This window comes from Ambystoma mexicanum, chromosome 12 (assembly GCF_040938575.1).
Source record: "Ambystoma mexicanum isolate Mex_15411 chromosome 12, UKY_AmexF1_1, whole genome shotgun sequence".
In the NCBI taxonomy this organism is placed as follows: Eukaryota; Metazoa; Chordata; class Amphibia; order Caudata; family Ambystomatidae; genus Ambystoma; species Ambystoma mexicanum.
In genome coordinates, this window is record NC_090936.1 from 592,526,836 (window position 1) to 592,549,474 (window position 22,639).

The 22,639-nt window shown below is 43.1% G+C and overlaps 1 protein-coding gene across 2 annotated transcripts in view; it reads left to right on the forward strand.

Annotated features, from left to right (window-relative positions):
- Nucleotides 1-22,317, forward strand: part of CARNS1 (carnosine synthase 1) — a 240,657-nt gene extending 218,340 nt beyond the window's left edge. For both annotated transcript variants that reach the window (XM_069628961.1, XM_069628962.1), the window contains one exon: nucleotides 14,380-22,317. In XM_069628961.1, coding sequence (XP_069485062.1) covers nucleotides 14,380-15,615 — 1,236 coding nt within the window. In that variant the 3' untranslated portion in view covers nucleotides 15,616-22,317. The remainder of the gene's footprint in view (nucleotides 1-14,379) is intronic.
- The last annotated feature ends 322 nt before the right edge of the window (nucleotides 22,318-22,639 follow it).

The window sequence follows — 22,639 nt, forward strand, 5'->3', positions numbered from 1 at the left end:
CAAGTGCTGGTGTGGGCCCGGGAAGTAAGTGCCAAGGGGAGCAAAGGGAGGTCCTCAGGCTAAGTGTGAGGGCGGACGAATCCCAAGGGTGGGATGCACAGCCGCCAGGTAGGGGGCCCGCAGCAGTCAGTGCTGGGGGGCAGGGCGTGCTGGTGTCGACTCGGTAGAGGGCCTGGTATCCTGTGAGATTCATGAAGACCAGGCCACCAGTCTCAGTGGCAGTGGTGTGATTAGCAAGGAAGGGAAAGAGGGAAAGAGGTGGAGAAAAGCAGAGTTTTGAGAAGTTTCCAGAATTTAAGGAGGTCTGGCTCAAGTCTGAGAGGGGCAGGGAGGCTGTTCCAAAGGGAGGCGCCAGACGAAGGAGACCTTCCCCCACTCTCTGCTTGGAGAAGCTATAGCACTACAGTTAACCACACAAAGCACTCAAATAAAATATTACAAAAATATACTAATTTATTAGGCTTTTAACTCTAAGCAGGTAAAGGAGAATTAAAAGAGTAATCACTTAAACACTTCCACACACATATATGTAAAATATCTACACATATATGTAAAAATGTTAATACAGAAAAAGAAAAAGAGGCACAAAGTAACGCTGCACCACTTCATTGCAGGGTGATGTGTGCTGCATTAAATAATAAGAGAGAATCATGAAGGGGAACAGGGGTCGCCTTGCACTGATAACCTTACAGGCTGACCAGTGACCCCAAAATAAGATAGCCATGCAAGGGAAGTGAAGGAAAACGACTTTACTTACCTCCAAACGTCAGGGCAGGGCTCGAGCCTTAGCAAATAGCTATGGGTTACATTGATGCAATGATTGGAAAGTTGCAAAAAGGAAAATCCTTCCTAACAACACCCAGGCTTGGCCTTTCATCACAAAGTTACACCTCTCTCTGGTCTGGGTGCACAGGCCAGTCATCCTGGCCTGCGGTAACCTCTCACATGTAGACTACATCAAGAGCATGTTTACAGCCTGTACACTCTACCAACAACCAAAGCATGCATTTCTACACGTCAATTCACTCCAGAGATGGATTAATAATACCCAAGGACCCTTAAATGACAACTACAAGTTCTCACTTTGCTAGGCTTTGCCTGTCTTCACAACACCACATAGTTTATTTATTTCACTGGTTTATTATTACGCCCTAATACGTACCTGAGTTTGGTTTTTATGGCAGATCCGGGATTCGAACCTCTATTACTCTGCGTGGTCTTGCGTTGCGCCTGTGCTATCCTCCGTTTGTGATCAGAGTCCAAGACGTACGATTGCATTAATGATTTATCACTGACTGGCCTGGTTCTCTATTGCAGAAATTGAAAATCACCCTAGATGTTCTGCCTATAAACCCTTTATTTTGCAATCGGTGGCAGAGATTGCTATAGCATGAGGGACTATGATGTCAGCAGAGATCTGTTACCTCTATATTTCACAACACTCGAGGGCTGGGATGGAAAGAAAGACATATAGGCAATCAGTGGATGGGCCTTTGTGTAGATGGATGTTTTGGGAATGGAAAGGCGCTACTTGTGATGATGGGCATAAGAACAGTTTTATGCACGGGTGTACAGCGTGTGGACGTGGGAATAGTTTTGGGGTTGGCACACATTTATAGCATACAAGCTGATGGTAGAAAAGATCCAATAGCACCAATGTGTATGTGTGTTTCTCTGTAGTGCACTGACACTAGGTAAATGCCCCCCTGTTTACCATTTATATAAATTCAGACAGGGGTAATTGGTCGAAACATTTGTCATGCCCCTAATGTTCACGAGGACGGATGAGTTATATGCAGGTGAGTGCACACTGGGTTTCTGCACTGTACCTCAGCTGATGGGTGCACCTTAATTAGGAGTGAATGAGAAACTGGTGGATAAGCAACTGGCTTCAAGATTAGGCTAACTTGGCTTGTGTCTGAGCAAATCAGGGGCCACACTCACGTTACAGTTGCATTCCAAAATCAAAATACATGCACTCCGAGTGCTTTCAATAGATCACGCGCTGCACTAGCAATCCACCCTTCTTCGCCTATTATTAAAATTAGTTATTTATAAGTGCTTAATGCCTAGAGCTTTCCAAGCGCGGACCCAGGGATCGAACCTGTGGTGCTCTGTGCCGTCTTGCATCCAAGGTGAGTGCATTGCCCCTGAGATATACCCCTCCTATACTTTGCCAAGACAGTTTCAACCTGAAACATCTATATTTCAGCGGAGTCTGGAAAATGAACTAGTGGGCTTAGTGCAGGAACCCAGGAGTGGAAGGCGCCTTTCTCCTCCCATTTTACCATTTTCTCTGCCAAGTACATTTCTGTCCCTGTGGGCGGGGATATTTCAAGAAGACATCTGAGCACCACAAACAAATGTCTTTGCCTCTGCGCTCTATATAAATTCTGTCTCCTCCCTCCTTGCACATCCCAATTCTCCTAGCCACCCAACATGAAGTCTTTGCCCTCCACCTCCAGCAGCACATTTGCAAGACACAATTCCTACTGAATAAACTCGTTGAGGGCCATTTCAACATCAAATGCTTGGGGCCTAGAAACTCAGATGGAGGATTCCGGTAGTGATGTAAACAGAGGAAAAATATAAGAGATTTCAACAATGTAAGAACCTCCTAGTGAAGATAACTGAGCACTTATGTCAATATTATACCCTGTAAATATGTGGCAGTGTGGCTAAACAAGGTTGTGTGGCTGAACCAGCATATTTTACATTAAATGCAGGCTCTACTAGGGAGCCAGTGAAATGATTTCCTCGAGACAAAAATGTTATCCAACATCACACGCTGCGGTGAAGCATCCTCGACAAAAGCAAGCAATGCACAGGATCAGGAGTTCTTTCTCTATGACACTAATCACTATAAGCAGGAGCGGAGCGAGAGCAGAGGGAGAGCAGTCGTCTGCAGTCTTTCTACGCTGTGAGAAGTGCTTTAAGGCTGTCATTTTCCGCGGAGCGGTGAGCGGAGCGAGAGCAGAGGGAGAGCAGTCGTCTGCAGTCTTTCTACGCTGTCTACGCTGTGAAAAGTGCTTTAAGGCTGTCATTTTCCGCGGAGCGAGAGCAGAGGGAGAGCAGTCGTCTGCAGTCTGCTGCAGACAATGGAGGAAATGGAGACACTAAAACAGGCTGTAACATCTCAGACTCAGCCTCTTCAGTCCGCAAACACCATTACACCAAACACCATTACAATGGAATCCTCCTCGGAGTTATCCCTCTGAATTTTACGGAGTTCCCTGAAGTCAACTGACAACAAGAAAACAAAACCCAAATCTACGCCGACTATCAAAAAACTGAAAGAACAGCGACTACCGCCAAAAGCAACGATAGTCGTACCACCGACCACTAAAACTACAACAAACACGGCGAATATCATCTTTTTTCCGACCCAATCAATAGGGGCCACAGGAAACAACGATCAAGGTCTCGAAACTATCCACAGGACCGAGGCAGAACCTCCGAGTGGCTCTACAACTTCCTTTGAGTCAATAAATACATCAACAAGCTCTTTGATCGATACGATCTTAAACGCGTCGGAAACTTCAGATTCAGAAGTGGCAAAAACAGAATTACCCGGTAAAATCACTGAGTCAAATAAGAACACACTACCTGACATACCTGTTTCCCCGGTCCCTCCGGCGGCACAGACCCAAGGTTTGAGGCCCATGGATGCCTCGTGTTCCGCTGGATTACAGCCACTTCGCCCCCTTCCCTTCGGCAACCACTCCCCCGCCCGGCAGGCTCTGCCTCCCCGTCTCAGAAACGAGACGAGCGGCGCACGGGATTAACCCGTCGAGGGAAAGTTGTCCTGGGCTCCTGCGCACCCGGCCGTGGGCGAAGGGAGTGTGGCCACGGGAAGGGGCATCTCGGAGGCGAGAGTAATGGGGGTTGACCCCAAAGAACGAAATTCAGCCACAATTCCATCGCGGATTGTCAAGGAAATCAGAGCGTGAGGAGCTTGAGTAAGGAGGAAAATTCGAGCACAAAGCCCGCCCAGAACGACGCCGTCTCGTGGCCTGAATCAGTGGGCCCCACCAAGGGCTTCACGACGGACAAAATTTCCAGCAGCAATGCAACGACAAGTACGGTGGAGGCTCAGTATCATGCCTCTCAAGAATCATCAAACAAAATAGACTTTCACTCGGCCCCCCCAGAATCAGCTGGGGATGAACCTTCTGCACAGGGAATTGATGATGCAGCAGGGAATGCGCCTCGTGGAACCCCAGTGGGTTTGCCCGTCCATCCAAGAAATCCATGCGCACTTTTGCATACGGGCTTGCTTCTAGATCTGTCTAGCGCCCATTTGGAGACAGCTACCACGTCGGAATTAGCAGTTAAAGACTCGCAGGAAGCTCCCAAACAAAGTAAAAAAAGAAAGAAAATGACCTCGACAAATGTAAAAACAAAACTACATAGAGCCAGGAAAACAGGAAAGTCAACATTACCGGCTCCCCTTCTCTCCAGTGCCCTGAAAGACTTTATAAACAAACAATTCAAAAGAAAATTAGATCAAACAAAAGAATTATCAGACGCAGAAATTCTAGAGGCCATCCAGGATTTACCGCTGGTGAGCAAATCACAGAAATTAACCTCTGGGCTGTCAAACCAGGCCCAGATTCAAACGGCCAGCAAAAAACAACTAATGGGAGCGAAAGAAGTTTTGGAAGCCACGAGAAATGAAGAGCCACCTGAAAGGGGCGAATCAAACCCAAAATACATGACCACTCCGAACATAGAAAGTGACAAAAATCGAAAAAGCAGCAACACAGTGGGTGTTAACCGATCTGTCATGGAAAACTCTCATATGATGGAGATCAATCAACACGAGTCATCCAAATCATCCAGCCCTAAAAGCCCTGAACAGGGCATGCAAACCTCGTCCATGCCTAAAAAGGTCCCACAACGAAAATCCAGCCCATACGTGATGTCACCAGATATACACCCTCTGCCAGACCATCGGAGCCCAGACGTGGAGACTTTCAGCCCGGACGGTCACATGCAAGCTTCAAACCAAGCATCTCAACAAACACCCCATCTCAAATCACCCCCAAAAAATCGAAGGCTCAGCGAAATTGCAGCTCCAGGCAATAAAGATTCTCCTTAAAAAAAACAGATCTCCCAATTATCATGTCAGATATCACTATTACCTTAGCACCCTTCGGTAAGCTATACGAAGAAATTAATGATTCATTGAAAGACAGTTCGGTTCTAACTGCAATGATGCATAGCAAACTGATTTTCGTCGAAGGGTATATTACAGCGCTGGACCAAAAGAATAAAGATCGGAGTGATATATGGGACGCAAAGCTGAGTAGGCTAGAAGACGTTCTGTCCCGTCTCAAACCAGCACCCCCGGCTACAGTGGAAAAAGAATCTCAGACCGAAGGGCCACTTTTGTCCCGAGATCTGGCACCGGTCTTCAAAAAGCAAATAGAAAAGCCTTCCCAAAGTATCGCAACAGTGTCTAATCATCAGAAAACGATAGGAATATTAGAAATGGCAACACCGGCAACCAAAAGTAAACCATTATTGAAAATCGCAACGAGTAATGAACTAAGAGGAAACGGAGAACAAACAGTGTCGGCTCTGGATCCCCTGATGGCAAAGAGAAATAAACAAAAGGAACTAGCAAAAGCAACCACGATCTTACCTCAGCCAACCCAAAGTGCTAACAACTCAGTAATTTGCACATCTTCCTCTCCGAGATCGGTTGAAGATTTTATAGCTCAGAGCTCAATGATGGACCTAAGTCAACACCTAGATGGAGCCGAAGAGGATTCAACGAATCCTGGGGCCATGAAAGGCAATCGTGTCCAAACCATCAATCCTACCGCAGTATCTAACAGTGTGACGCAAGGGAAAAAACCCGAATTAAAAGACCCCATTCCTGTACCGGATCCGACGGCTCGTGACCATCTAAAACAACCTTCAGAATCAGTCCCTAATTGTTTCCGTAAAAAGCGTACACCAAGAAGCGTAAGGGACGATCACGGTAGACATAGTGGTCCGTCTTTATTGGAGACACGTCTCTTCAAGATCGAACAAAAACCCTCAATCGACCAATATATGGTCTGAAACCGCAATATGGTGCTGAAAACACTTAAAAAGACCAAATCCCTGCAAAACTTAAAATCGGACGATTTTGTACTAATCGAACCATATCATAGAAAGAAACTAGCAAAGGCGTATCTGCACATTAAACAGCGTGCCTTGAAAGAACTCTCCCATGACGCCTACCTGGAATTAGCACACTTGGGGTTTAACTTATCCGAGATCCCTACTGCGATACCCAAAGACTCTCCAGGACATTTCCACAGAACTTCCCCAAAAAGGAACTACAGGTTCAAATCTAGAACTGAAGACTTATACAGATCTGGAAGACGGGGTCAAAGTCCAACAACAGTATCCCATTGGCCACACAAGTCAAGGAGTGACGAAAGATTTGAACACAGACAAGAGAGGAGACAAAATCACAAGTCTGATCGAGACACAAAACCAGCTACATCATTACGTTTCCACGATCATGAACGCAGACCTTCAATGACTGAGGACCTGTCCGCAAGAAGAGCAACGAAACAAACCCAGCATGAAACAGAAAAAGCATCAAAGAAGGACAAATGGAGCTGGTTTCGCAGTATTCTAACGTCGGGGCAGAAAAAATAGCAATCACCTGGGGATGCAAAGTCGATGATATCCGCATCCCATTCGTCTGCAACAACTTCAGTGAGCAATATTCTAAGTATAGCATCTTGGAATACCAGGGGACACGCACATCTCACCAAATCTGAGAGCCATGATTTCAGCTGTTATGACATCATATGCTTGCAAGAGACTTGGCTGCGTGAAAAACTGACACTCAATGGCTATTGTATCGAAATATCTCCAGCCCATAAGAGACCACTTGGCCGCCCTTCATCCGGTCTACTCACAGCGATCCGGACTGGTTCCGGGGTAGCAATCATAAAGGTCATAAAGCGGACTTACGAAATCCTGGCAGTTTTAACTACATGGAATCCAAGCACTCTCAAGACTAAGTCTAGAACACAAGATGTTGTAGCAATAATAAATGTCTATTGGAATCCCCAATAGACTTCAACTGAGAACATGTGCGAAGAAGTAACCAACACAATTGATGAAATCGCTATTAACTACAAATCCTTTAATATCATGATCTGTGGTGACTTAAACTCCAAATGCGCAACGTCCAGCCCGAATCAAAGAAAACTATCTACAAATTAGACCTTGTTAAATAGGGGTTTGGCATGGAACATAATCATGAAATCTCGTAACCTTCATAATTCGTCCTCAGTGACGGATTCAGATACCTTGCTACCAACTTGGGAACGTGATGCATCATCGGCCACTCTTGACTACATCTTTGTCTCCGATTCCCCACATCGCTATATAGTCTCCTTCAATGTCGTCAAAACAAAACACAGCGACCATAACTTACTAAATCTCAAATGTAAACACAAGGGGACTGTATCGCAATTCTATGTTCCAGAAATTGAGACAAACTCACAACAAACTCGTTTACGGATGATTGCATCAGATGTCTGCAAACTTAAAGACCAGTTTACAACCTTAATCTATGATCCAACACTGCAAGATGGTGTGGCTAGATCGAGCTACATTCCTCTCCTCCTGGCCTTCAAGAAGCCTAGAAATAACCTGAATACGCAGTCGACCCAGCACACCCACTAATACAATGCAACTTTGGTTGTAAAACGCAGAGCACTAAGAAAACAAAGAAGAGAAGCAAGAAGCTGGAATTTACCATCACTTTGGGAAACTCTCAAAGTAGAAACTAGATGCTATAAACAATGGCTGAAAAATTCAAGAAGCCTTTTATATCAAGCGGACGCTGAGCAGATGCTGAAGGCACTAGCCAACAAAAAATCCCGTGACTTTTGGGCTGTGATAAACAAACCTAATAAGATCTCAAACTCGCACATGATAAACCCAGTTCCAGAAGAAAACTGGAGTATGCACTTCTCGAATCTGTTCCAACAACCAGAAGAAAACAAGGAGGCATTTATTAGAGCTCCGGACTCACCATGGGTGGATTTGACAGATGTAAGTGACATCAAATTCATAATAATGAAACTGAACTCATCAAGAGCAGCCGGACCGGATGGCTTAGCAAATTGCGATTTAAAACAACATCCAGATGAGTGGTCTAATCTCATAAGTGCAATCTTCAAACTCTGCAGAGAAAAAAGAACAGTACCGGAATCATGGTCAAAAGCTTTGATCGTCCCAATTTTCAAAAAAGGTTCCAGAGACGACCCTGTGAACTATCGGCCGATAGCACTTCTGGATGTTATTGGGAAGATCTTCGCCTCCATCCTTCTGTCTCATTTTCGGAAATGGACGGTCTCAGCAAACTGCTTTGATCCTCTACAAACAGGTTTTCAGAAAAACACAAGCACCAGCGCAAACATTATTTGTCTGACCATACTCAAAGAAAGAGTCCTGAAAGGTGGCCCTCAAATCTTTCTTGCTTTTGTTGACTTATCTCAAGCTTTCGACCGAGTGGACAGGCAGAAACTGTGGGCGAAACTGAAGACATGGGACTGTCCAAATTCAATCTTGGATCCCATAATCAGTCTACATAGTGACACTTGCATAAAAGTCCGCCTAAACAACGCAGGCCTCACATCAAAATCCATCCAAACATGTCGCGGGGTAAAGCAAGGCTGCCCCCTGGCCCCGGCGCTGTTTATATCATTTTTGGGAGACTTCAACGATAGCCAAAGCAAGATCAGAACATTCCCACCTAAAATAGGTTCAACAACAATCCCGAGACTGTTGTACACGGATGACTTAATTCTACTTGACCTTACCCAGGTGGGCCTCCAACGTCAACTGGATAATGTGTCATCGTACATACAGGAAAACAACCTGGAGATTAACAAATCCAAAACAAAGATGATGATTTTAAAAAAACGGCCATCAAAAAAAAGGAGCGGTTTCAGTGGCATCTCAACGAGGCACAAATTGAAGTGGGGGACTCCTTCAAATATTTGGGAGTACAGTTGGACAGCTCGAAGAAATCTGGCAGCATACAAGCTATCGTATGGTCGAAAACCAAAAATCTGACAGCACAGCTGAGATTGGCTGACCGAAAATATGGAAAGTTCTCACTCCAACCAGCTATAAACTACTACAAAGCTAAAATTGTGCCGTCACTGACTTATGGCATGGACGCCTTACCTTCAATCCCTCCCTTACTGTGGCAAAAACTGGAAGGTCATATATGGAGAGCCGTCCTGGGTCTACCTAACTCGACCCTGATCGCTCCGATCAGGCGAGAACTTGGCCTTCTGTCTCTAAAGGCAGTAGTGCACCATAGCTCTCTTCAGCTATACAGGAAAATTATTCACCCTGAGAGTCTCGAAATCTATCAAATAATGGCAACAGAACTGGAAAAAGGTTTCAATCGGACTATGAATCAGTGGGCTGCGGACCAAAAACAAAAATTCCAGCTAATAGTGTGTACCGAAGAAGAACTGAAGGAAAACCCAACTAGGTTAAAAACAAAACTAGAATGCTGGGACTGGATCAACACGACTGATTTAGCATCATCGTACAAACTTCTAGCACACCTTCCAATGAACACTAACAAATTGAAAGAACCGATGGTGTACTGCAAAAATACCCTGACAAACTACTGATGAGAACTCTTCTAAAAGCTTGGAGAAAAATACTTGTAGACTCTGTGCAAATCGCGAGGACATTGAATCGATAAAACATCTACTGATGCGTTGTCCGGCTCTTCATCAAGCCAGGATCGCCTATTTCTCCACTTTAACGGCCACATCCCTCGCGGGGAACAAAGATATCTGGTGGAAGCGCCTGATAACAGGAGAAAAGACTCGATGGCACACGGCTGCTGCAAAACCTCTGAACCTGGCCTTGGAAAGAATAAAAGCGACACCGGAAGCTGGGGTCTGATCGCACCATCAACGAATCTAATTGCAAGGCTCGCATCACTTATCAAACAAAATATGAAAGGACTTCATTCAGATTGGAATGCGCTCTTGTAAAAATCTTTTTATGATTAAATACAAGTAAATAAAAAAAAAAAAAATAAAAAAGAAATAAGCAGGCGTTCGGCAGTGCAGACTAGAAAAATCGGGGGAACTCATTGAGGAGGAAGCTCGTGAAGGGAGGAGTTCTTTAAGAGCAGCAGGACGAGTGTGAGTGGATAGATGGTGGTGGATCTCCAAAGACCAGTGAAGCTGGGCACTCAGTAGGTATCAGATTCCGAAGCTGTACACGGAAGCAATAATGTGAAGAACCAGGACGCAGGCAAAGGCGCCACCTCACCGACCCGTGGTGAGAGAGAGGAGGTGTGGATATGCCAGATGCACAGACCATCTGAAGCCACCGGAGAAGAAGCTCTAGGCCAAGAGGGAGAGGGAGGAACCAAACAAAAGCACAGAGGGACAGTGGCAAATGCAACCCTAGCAGGCAAAGGTTTGCAGATACCCACAGCTGTAATGGGAGGGAAAAAGAGAAATGGCACGGTATGGAGGGGAGACCGCAACGGCCAGTACTAGAAATTCCATTGGGAATGTGAACGAGAAAAGACACGCGGCAGGAACTGGGAGCGAATGTTCCTGTAGCAAAGTGAGAAGGCAAATTGACCATGAAACAGTGTATTCTCGGATATGGAATAAACTTCCTATAGCCAGTCAGAAAGTGAATCAAAGGAGAAACACTGGTAGGTGGAACAGGGACGGAATGTTCCGAGGGCATATTGAGAAAATGAATCGGAGAAGAAACCCCAATAGCTGGAACAGGGAAAGAATGTTCAAAGCACATATTGAGAAAATGACTAGAAGAAGAAATGTTGAAAGCTGGATCAGGGAGAGAACATTAGTACAGCACACTGACGGGATGAATGAAAGGAGAAATGGTGATAGCGAGAACCATGACAGAACGTTCTAGAGGGTGGTAAGAAAGCAAATAAAAGGAGAAAGACTTATAGCTGGAACTGCCAGAGAATGTTTTTGACAAAGTCACATGTGTAAGGCTAGGGAATAGAAATGGGGTGATCCGGGAGGGGCTGGGGACCCCCACCCCCATTGTGCTGCAGCAGACCACAGCGGCAGTATATAGGGGAATCCACCAGTTTCCACATTGCCATCCATAGCTACATGTGTAGGAGAACGCCTGCTGCCCTAAGAGCACTATTATTGCATGTGAATGATATGTTCAGTGATGATGTTAAAAATAACATGAACAAGAAGAGAGTCGCTTGAGGGCCCACTTCCGCAGGTGAGCCGCTTCACACCCATAAGGAATCAAGTGTATGAAACAGCGACGTTCACGAGCATCACTCAACGAGAATGGCCCAGTCCCTGTACTTACCCGTTTGCACGTGCCCACAGAGGTCTGGGGTTGATCAGAAATCATACCCAGGCAAAGAATCCAAAAAGATGGCCAGCCAAAGCCCCGAGGTCTTATATAAACAGAAGCAGATGGGTGGTGTGGAAGTCAGAGTGTGGCGTTACAGGCGGAAAGTAGAGCATGACAAAGCAGCAAGGTGGAAGAGGTGGAAGAGAGAGAAGCGGAAGAGGTGGAGAAGAGGGAGGGGGAAGATGATGAGGAGAGAAACAGGAGGAGAAGGGATGAGTGGAGAGGAGACGGCATAGGGAAGAAAGGAAATGACAGACAAGGAGAGTGCAACAAAAACAAAGAAGAGGAAGGCATTGTTGATGTGATTGAGTAAGGACTTCGATCCTAGGATAGGTCAAGTTAATAAGTAGATTGCTTGACCCAACCAGGAGGGGAAATATGGTTGTAGACTGGGGTCCACTTATCAGCAGTTTCCCCTTGTCCTGACCCCCGTTAAAAGACTTAAGGGTACCAAGTGGAAGTTCTTGGTAAGGGAATCTGGGAAGAACAACGTGTGAGCTAGAAGATTTCACGGTGCATGCTGCTTCTGACACGTGACCCCTGTCGAGCGACCTAAGGTTGCTGGATAGTGGTGCTTGGAAGCTGAGTCCAGGAGGACCAACGCGAGAACCTGATGACCCTGCACCAGCCAAGAAAGACACTCATTTAAGAAAGAGGTCTTTGGCACTATAAATCCCAGAGTCTATGAGTGACTGTTTGCCGCCCAGGAAGGTCGCTGAAGAAGGGATGGGGGAAGCGAAGGACCGAGGACCACCAGCCTAAGAGGTTTCGCAAAGACCAGAGTGTTTCTTACTCTGATACCCACCCTCCTTGGTGTGATAAAAAAACTGATAGTGAACTTTTACCAGCCCCCAAGTCTTCTGCTGATCACTCTTCTATGACAGTTCCTAGAGCAGGAGTCTTCAACCTTTGGCTCTCCAGATGGTTTTGGACTACAACTATAATCAGCCTTAGCAAATGTAGTCAATGGTGAGGGAACAAAAAAAGTGCATGCTGGAACTTGAAGTCAAAATTCCTACGGCCACATCTCGAGGACACTAAGAAAAGTGTTGCTAATCAAAAGATAAAGTTCAGAGTTCGGAACTAACTGACAACAGTTGGTGAGTCACATAGTTCTGTTTGCTCCATCTACACATATGTATACTATATTGCTACACATGTTCTAGGGTGTACTATCCATGTATATATTTAGCCCACAGAGGGTACATATCTGAGGTGTTAGCTACAATGCACCCTACAGATAACGAAAAACAAAACAAAATACTAACGTATGAAATCGTGTCGAGCATTTTATGGTGGCATTAAATCAGATGGGAAATTGACAGAGAAAGGAAACTCATCCCAAATAGAATAAAGTGTAGCATTGTGTTCTTCAGGTTAGCATGTTTCCCAATCTTACGTCATATTTGTTAGAAATTGCACAGCGTCCATTGAGCAACCTTGTCGCAGCATTTTGTGCAAGTTGAAGCTGTGTAGTTATTGCTCCACTGTAGAAGCCGTTACAGTAGTCACGCCATGATTGTCTCATTAGAAGCCACGCTGCCCATGCATTGCCCTCTTGGGAACAGATGGAGGTTGCATTTTAGTTTGGTCAGTTGGAAGTTGATTGAGAGAATTGTTGACTCTACGCGCACTTTCAGGGGACAAGAATGCTCACAGGGATGTTCTAGGAGGCAGGCACCCCAGTAAGCGTGTCCCTCCATAAACAGAGGATTGCATTATTACTGACATTTTGATTGGAAACAAGTTTTATAAACAGTGATGCAGATCTGGGTATCACGTGTGTATGATTGGCTGGGCAAACCTGTTAAGGAAGTAAGATGGAGGTCAGGTGTTCCGACATGTAAGGTCAACAGGATCACTTTATGTATGTCAGTTTGTTTGTTGATAAAATAGTGAGGAAGAATTCAGATGTAATTTCGTATTGACTATTGATAATTCAAGTTTGTTTTTTTACTCAAAATGTTGAAGGTCATAGTTGTTTAGTTCTGAGAGATCGCCTTTATGGAGTGCGCTGTGTAGCCACGAAGACCACCACACAGAGAACAAAGGTTCTTCTGTGGTTTGAAGTTGCCTAAGGTTTCGATTGACTAAAAATAACAGAACGAGACACAGAGAAAATCAACTACATTTGAGCTGACCCCCATTTTCTGAGAGGTGGGGTAAGTCAGGATAGCAGAGAATAGATTGACTGCACACTGCCAAAAGGGGGTGCTTTTGATGTCTGCATGCCTGGCAGAAGAGAGGATACTGTTGGAGGAGCACTAAATAGAAAGAAGGGGTGTGGGATGCCAAAAGGCAATACAGCTAAATGATCTTGAAAGAAGTTTGCTTTGGGAACATAGAGTGGAATTAGACATTACTAGCGTGATCAAGACAGCATCTTGGGCCCATAGGGACACTGGAGGCCATGATGGCCGGCCTACGAGGGCCCTCTCTGGCCAGTGTGGTGAAAGACCTAGAGTAGCCATATTGGATTGGCTGTAGCAGCTGGTACGTGTCCAATTGAATCTTTAGTTGTTTAGTCACTGTATCTCAGAAATAGTTTGGAAAGCGTAAATAGTATAAAAGTTAAAGGGGACAGCAGTATCAATTTTTGTTGTTGCAAGATATGATCTAGCAGGGCTCGAACGATGGCAGGATCTAGCCCCCCTGAAAGATGATTATTTAATGTTAGTTAAAGAACAAGTTATGCTTGGATGGCCGGGCATGTCTTCGAGGGTTTAATGACAAACAGAAGAGGGAATACGGTCTCCACTTTGGCATTAGAATGTGTATGGTTCTTTTGATGAGAAGCTGGATAGATGAATGAGAGTGTGAATAGTTGTTCGGATCACTGAATAAAGGGTTTGCACTACTGAAGTATGGGTTTCAATTGGATGCATTGATGGATTAATGAACAGATACATGATGCAATGGATTTATATTAACACTGAAACATTTTTCTACCTTCAGGTCCACTTAATTGAGTCAGATCCAAACCACTTTGCTTCATGCATTGTGCACAACTTCATCCACTACGACGTCACTGATCACAAGAGGGACGAGGAACATGCCCAGTGGATAGTTGAGATGGTGCGCGGCCATAGTATACAGCTAGATGGATGCCTCTCTTTCTGGGATGACTGCATGGTTCTCACCGCCCTAGTATGTGAGCAGCTATGCCTCCGCTGCAGTCCAGTATCTGCCATGCGCATTTCAAAGCAGAAGAGTCGCACCCACCTCCACCTGCTCCATCACAAGGAAGACAGTGCCTGCTTGACCACCGCAGCTCCCTTTGCTGTACCCTGCTGTCACTTGGAGAGCCACTCCGATGTAGAAAAGGCCTCTCACTACATTAGCTTTCCAGGTGTAATGAAACTGGAGTTTGGGGCTGGAGCAGTAGGTGTAAAACTTGTGGAGAATCTTGAGCAGTGCCATCAACACTATGAAAAGATCTCAAGTGACCTGAAAGAAGATACTGACTACCCTGGTATCGGGTTGGGCTGGGGCAATGCTATGCTGTTGATGGAATATGTCTCTGGTACGGAACATGATGTCGACATCATCATCTATGATGGCCGGTTGATGGCAGCCTTCGTCTCTGACAATGGCCCTACCAGGGTACCCTACTTCACTGAGACAGCTGCTTGCATGCCCACATACCTCCCACCAGACAAAGAAGCCCAACTGGTGACAGCTGCCTACCAATGTTGCCTTGGCTGTGGGCTGGCAAATGGTGTATTCAATGTGGAACTGAAGATGACGCCAACAGGGCCCAAGCTGATTGAGATCAACCCGCGGATGGGAGGATTCTACCTGCGTGATTGGATACAGGAGATCTATGGAGAGGACATCATGCTGGCCAGTGTCATGGTGGCATGTAGTGTGCCACCATTGATGCCAGTGCATCATGCCCGGCCACGGACCTACTTAGTGGGTGTCATGTGTGTAGTTTCTCTGCACCTTTGGGCGCTGAAGACCACAGCCAGTATGGAGACCCTGAAATCCCTTCACAAGAAAGGTGTGATCCGGCTGAACATGCTAGATGATGACATGATCTCTAGTGAATATGAGGAGCCATTCTGCAATGTGGCCTGTGCCAGTGAGACCCGGGAGAAGGCTCGTCTGCAGCTGATAAGCACTTGCCGTGTCCTGGGAATTGACACCATGGAATATCCAGTGTCCTACTTCACCTCTGATTTCAAGTAACATTGAAGGATGTATGTGGGAATGGGGGCCAGCAATTCCAGGCTCGCTATAGAAATGTAAAAGAGTTGGATTTAAAGACCTTCTCTGTGACGCCTAGAGACCCACTGGACACTTGTGAATACCTTCTCTGTAGGAGAGCTCTAACTAGGCTATGTCACCTCAAAGAAAGCTAGCATCCCCTCTGTTGCTTGCTATGATGGTCCCTATTCAGGAGACAACTAGGTGCCCTTGCACCAGAATGTACAAGCACCATCTATTCGCAAAACGGGTTTGTTTATGCCTTTGTTAGCATTACCTTCATCTGAGGGTTTTCTTAACTCTAGAAATATTTTAGCAACAACCACTATCATGTAAACAACACCTCTTCTGATGTCAAGGCTGGCTCATTCAGACTATGACAACATTCACAAACCAAGAGAGGTTAGATTCAGTTTATTTCAAACCAATCTAACACTATCTTTCTTCTTTGGGTGTGTGGACATCGAAAACCTAATAAACTGTAGTTAATATCAAGATCAAGTCTTTAGGTGAAATGTAAACTGGGGTTGTTTCAGACTATGTTAACTTCAACACAGTGGAAGAAATCCATTGGAGAATTATAGCCTTGCCTCAGTCCTGATCAAGCCAAACGTCCTTCTTTGGTTATAATCTTCAAAAGAAAACGAAATGTACACTGAGCTAGTCCCTATCAGACGTAAATCACCTTTTCATGATACATTTGAGTTGGGTACCCCACATCCCATGCTAACATTATTATCTTTAAGGCTGATATTATATGACTCACAATTAACATCACCACTTCAAATGACATCAAGATGTTATTCATTTCAGAGCAGATAATCAAAATATCTTCAAGAAAATGATCAGATGAGTTAATCTCAGCATCTGATGATATTAGCATTGCATATAACATCGGGACAAGTTCCACTTAGACCATGCTAACACCACCTCTTCAGAATGTATTACGTTTAGTCTTGAGCCTTGGTTCTCAATTTGCAGCATCTCTTCAAGGTAGTATAAACACTGTCCATCTTACACTTTGTTAACCATAGGTCACTAGATGAAATCATTGATAACAAAAAAACATGGCTTCGTTTAGAGTCTTTAGAGCTAGGACTGCTGTACAACTTTTTTGGAGATCTCAAAACTAGTCTAACAACATGTTTTAAAAGCATTGCTTAGTCCAGAGATATCAACACTTTTTAGGACATTTTTTTTAAAGCATTGCTTAGTCCAGAGATATCAAAACTTTTTAGGACAGGTTAGACTTGTTTCACTCAAGCACATATCAGTACCATTCCTGTTCTTAGGATGTGTGAAACTCTTAAACTTTTCTATGCATCCCCACAATTGGATGAGCCTTGTGCCAAGCTAAGAATACATATTCAGAGGATGGCAAGACTTACTGCGTAATGACATTAAGATAACTTCATGACATGGGGCAAAATCATATATTAATTATTTAGGTGAGCTAGTGTGGCCAAAAGGACATGCTACTATAAGTTCCATTATTTGAATGTGCGTCCTCTTTGAAAATCTTCTTAAGATTCAAACAATATGTTAAGCACAGGTCCATAGTTAAAAATCTTAACATCCTCTCTCTACTGATAATTAAAAGAATCTATTGCACCTGCACTTTGGTAAAATAATTTCCAAGTAACTGTGAATCTTATGCACTTATGCAGTGGCCGACAGACTTTCCCAAGCCCTGCTAAAGGCAAACATTAAGTGAATTCATAATTAAGCAAACAGTGGTCCAATCATTGAGACATTCTCTGTGCATGTTTCCCAGACTAGATGATAAATCTGTGTAGTTGCTCTCGTGGCAGCATTTTTCAGCTGCAGGGGTCATAAGGAATTCTTTTAGTGTAGAATCAGTGCCTTGGGTCTTAATTTGTCAAACACTGATTTAATGACGACTAGGCATAATTATCAAGTAGCCTGGCTAAATACATATCCACTGTATCTGGGATCCCAAAATGCAAAGATTACACTGATCTAATGACGACTATGCATAATTATCAAGTAGACTGGCTAAATACATATCCACTGTATCTGGGATCCCAAAATGCAAAGATTACACCGGTCTAATGACAACTACGCATTATTATCAAGTAGTCTGGCTTAATACATATCCACTGTATCTGGGATTTCAAAATGCAAAGATTACACCGATTTAATGACGACTACGCATAAGTATCAGGTAGCCTGGCTAAATACATATCCACTGTATCTGAGATCCCAAAATGCAAAGATTACACCGATCTAATGACGACTATGCATAATTATCAAGTAGCCTGGATAAATAAATATCCACTGTATTTGGGATCCCAAAATGCAAAGATTACACTGATCTAATAACGACTATACATAATTATCAAGTAGCCTGGCTAAATAAATATCCACTGTATTTGGGATCCCAAAATGCAAAGATTACACTGATCTAATGACGACTATGCATAATTATCAAGTAGCCTGGCTAAATAAATATCCACTGTATCTGGGATCCCAAAATGCAAAGATTACACTGATCTAATGACGACTATGCATAATTATCAAGTAGACTGGCTAAATACATATCCACTGTATCTGGGATCCCAAAATGCAAATATTACATCGATCTAATGACAACTACACATAAGTATCAAGTAGCCTGGCTAAATACATATCCACTGTATCTGGGATCCCAAAATGCAAAGATTACACCGGTCTAATGACAACTACGCATTATTATCAAGTAGCCTGGCTTAATACATATCCACTGTATCTGGGATTTCAAAATGCAAAGATTACACCGATCTAATGACGACTACGCATAATTATCAAGTAGCCTGGATAAATAAATATCCACTGTATCTGGGATCCCAAAATGCAAAGATTACACTGATCTAATAATGACTGTGCATAATTATCTAGTAGCCTGGCTAAATAAATATCCACTGTATTTGGGATCCCAAAATGCAAAGATTACACTGATCTAATGACGACTATGCATAATTATCAAGTAGCCTGGCTAAATAAATATCCACTGTATCTGGGATCCCAAAATGCAAAGATTACACTGATCTAATGACGACTATGCATAATTATCAAGTAGACTGGCTAAATAAATATCCACTGTATCTGGGATCCCAAAATGCAAAGATTACACTGATCTAATGACGACTATGCAAAATTATCAAGTAGACTGGCTAAATACATATCCACTGTATCTGGGATCCCAAAATGCAAATATTACATTGATCTAATGACAACTACACATAAGTATCAAGTAGCCTGGCTAAATACATATCCACTGTATCTGGGATCCCAAAATGCAAAGATTACACCGATCTAATGACGACTATGCATAATTATCAAGTAGCCTGGATAAATAAATATCCACTGTATTTGGGATCCCAAAATGCAAAGATTACACTGATCTAATAACGACTATGCATAATTATCAAGTAGCCTGGCTAAATAAATATCCGCTGTATTTGGGATCCCAAAATGCAAAGATTACACTGATCTAATGACGACTATGCATAATTATCAAGTAGCCTGGCTAAATAAATATCCGCTGTATCTGGGATCCCAAAATGCAAAGATTACACTGATCGAATGACGACCATGCATAATTATTAAGTAGACTGGCTAAATAAATATCCACTGTATCTGGGATCCCAAAATGCAAAGATTACACTGATCTAATGACGACTATGCATAATTATCAAGTAGCCTGGCTAAATAAATATCCACTGTATCTGGGATCCCAAAATGCAAAGATTACACTGATCTAATGACGACTATGCATAATTATCAAGTAGCCTGGCTAAATAAATATCCACTGTATCTGGGATCCCAAAATGCAAAGATTACACTGATCTAATGACGACTATGCATAATTATCAAGTAGCCTGGCTAAATAAATATCCACTGTATCTGGGATCCCAAAATGCAAAGATTACACTGATCTAATGACGACTATGCATAATTATCAAGTAGCCTGGCTAAATAAATATCCACTGTATCTGGGATCCCAAAATGCAAAGATTACACTGATCTAATGACGACTATGCATAATTATCAAGTAGCCTGGCTAAATAAATATCCACTGTATCTGGGATCCCAAAATGCAAAGATTACACTGATCTAATGACGACTATGCATAATTATCAAGTAGCCTGGCTAAATAAATATCCACTGTATCTGGGATCCCAAAATGCAAAGATTACACTGATCTAATGACGACTATGCATAATTATCAAGTAGACTGGCTAAATAAATATCCACTGTATCTGGGATCCCAAAATGCAAAGATTACACTGATCTAATGACGACTATGCATAATTATCAAGTAGCCTGGCTAAATAAATATCCACTGTATCTGGGATCCCAAAATGCAAAGATTACACTGATCTAATGACGACTATGCATAATTATCAAGTAGCGTGGCTAAATAAATATCCACTGTATCTGGGATCCCAAAATGCAAAGATTACACTGATCTAATGACGACTATGCATAATTATCAAGTAGACTGGCTAAATAAATATCCACTGTATCTGGGTTCCCAAAATGCAAAGATTACACTGATCTAATGACGACTATGCATAATTATCAAGTAGCCTGGCTAAATAAATATCCACTGATCTGGGATCCCAAAATGCAAAGATTACACTGATCTAATGACGCCTATGCATAATTATCAAGTAGATTGGCTAAATGAATATCCACTGTATCTGGGATCCCAAAATGCAAAGATTACACTGATCTAATGACGACTACGCATAATTATCAAGTAGACTGGCTAAATACATATCCACTGTATCTGGGATCCCAAAATGCAAATATTACATCGATCTAATGACAACTACACATAAGTATCAAGTAGCCTGGCTAAATACATATCCACTGTATCTGGGATCCCAAAATGCAAAGATTACACCGGTCTAATGACAACTACGCATTATTATCAAGTAGCCTGGCTTAATACATATCCACTGTATCTGGGATTTCAAAATGCAAAGATTACACCGATCTAATGACGACTATGCATAATTATCAAGTAGCCTGGATAAATAAATATCCACTGTATTTGGGATCCCAAAATGCAAAGATTACACTGATCTAATAACGACTATGCATAATTATCAAGTAGCCTGGCTAAATAAATATCCACTGTATCTGCGATCCCAAAATGCAAAGATTAACTTTTTACTTACCAATGCGTTAGCATGAGAAAGAATTTTGCAATTATTTCGTCACTGGCCGAAGGTTCACATTCTACTCCCTCAGCAGTTTAGCAGAGCTGGTAAAACAAAAGGGGGACCAACGCATGTGCAGTCCATCTGCTTTCCTAAACTTCTATACATTACGGTTTGAGCTCAGACCGAGTCCTAAAATCTCCTGCACAGATCGACAACCCCGTAGAGAGGTATAGCCCATACAGAACATTTCTTATACAAAAAGCCTGAGGTTGTCATATGTGGTCTCAGACATCTCCATGCTGCGCAATTCTGACTACCGTCTATATGTGGTCTCAGACATCTCCATGCTGCGCAATTCTGACTACCGTCTATATGTGGTCTCAGACATCTCCATGCTGCGCAATTCTGACTACCGTCTATATGTGGTCTCAGACATCTCCATGCTGCGCAATTCTGACTACCGTCTATATGTGGTCTCAGACATCTCCCTGCTGCGCAATTCTGACTACCGTCTTAACAAGGTGACACTTTGCAAGAAATAGTCCAGTCCCATGTGGATAGCAACTGTCCTAAACTGCCCAACATATACAGTACGCATCAGATAAGCATTTCAATCCAGAGGAGCTGCACACGCGCAAGCCACTTTATGTTCATGTCCATAGAAATCCGCCATGTGCAGTGCTATTTTCACATTTTAAAAAAATAATATATTGTGCTAGGAAGCTCTTTCTTGAACCAAAAACATTTTTTTCCACCACAGATCCGTAACGTCGGATTGAGTTTCCTAATATTCCAGACCTGGATTTGTTACATATGGTTTCATTAAAGTTTTTTTTCTCAATTTCTCAAGTCCAGTGCTCAAGCAACACCTTTCTTTATAACAATCAAGGAGGAATGGTGGTAGACGCAACCCAAATCTCCAATACATTTGTGTAAACACAAGCTCCACACACACACACCAATTTCCAAACACTTTCATCTATAATCACGATACCTCACTTGAGGTACAATCTAAATTTTAACTAAATACGCGTATGGTCTTTACTTCTCTATACTTAGCACACATGTCCTGTCTTCCTGCATTGTCTGCAAAAATACGCTTGATATTTTAATCTCGAAGCACTATCTCAAAATCCCGCCATTTCCGCTTAATGGATGCCACACTATGAGGCTTCTTAAAACCGAAAGCTGTTATCTTCAAGCTACACATATTTTAGAATTACTATCCCGGCATGCACAGCAATTCCTCCTGCCTACAATATGCACCTTTTTCTTAATCGAAATTGTACCTAAATGTGTATATTTGAAAACTGAATATGCAACAACAATCTTCAAGTGAAAATGCGTTCATGTACAAAATGATCACTTAATAAAACTACATTTTTTTGTCAGAGATAGCAGGCTATTGCATGAGTGTCAATTAAAAATCGAATATGTTTTCTTAATATATATGGTACCACGGCAAAAGTCCAAATATAAGAAGCAGTAATAAAAATCATCTTCAGTTGAACTTGGTAAGTCGTTTGTCTCTAAAAACATGGAACCTGTACACAGGGCCATTCTTCAAGATGTCCGCCAGGATAAACCTGAGAAAGTTATACTGTTCAGAGAGATGTGTGATGAATAATGATGCATGTTGTACAATTCAATTCATATGTGATATTGAGATTCATACAGAACATCTCTGACATTTACATGGTATCCCCATTCTCAGAAAGAGTGGGGGTGGGTTAGGTTAGTCAAGAACTCTGTGCTGCGTGCATAGCACAGTGAGTATAATGGGATAGGTCTGTTCTAGTTAGCCATTCACTGGCTGCCCCGTTTCCACGTTG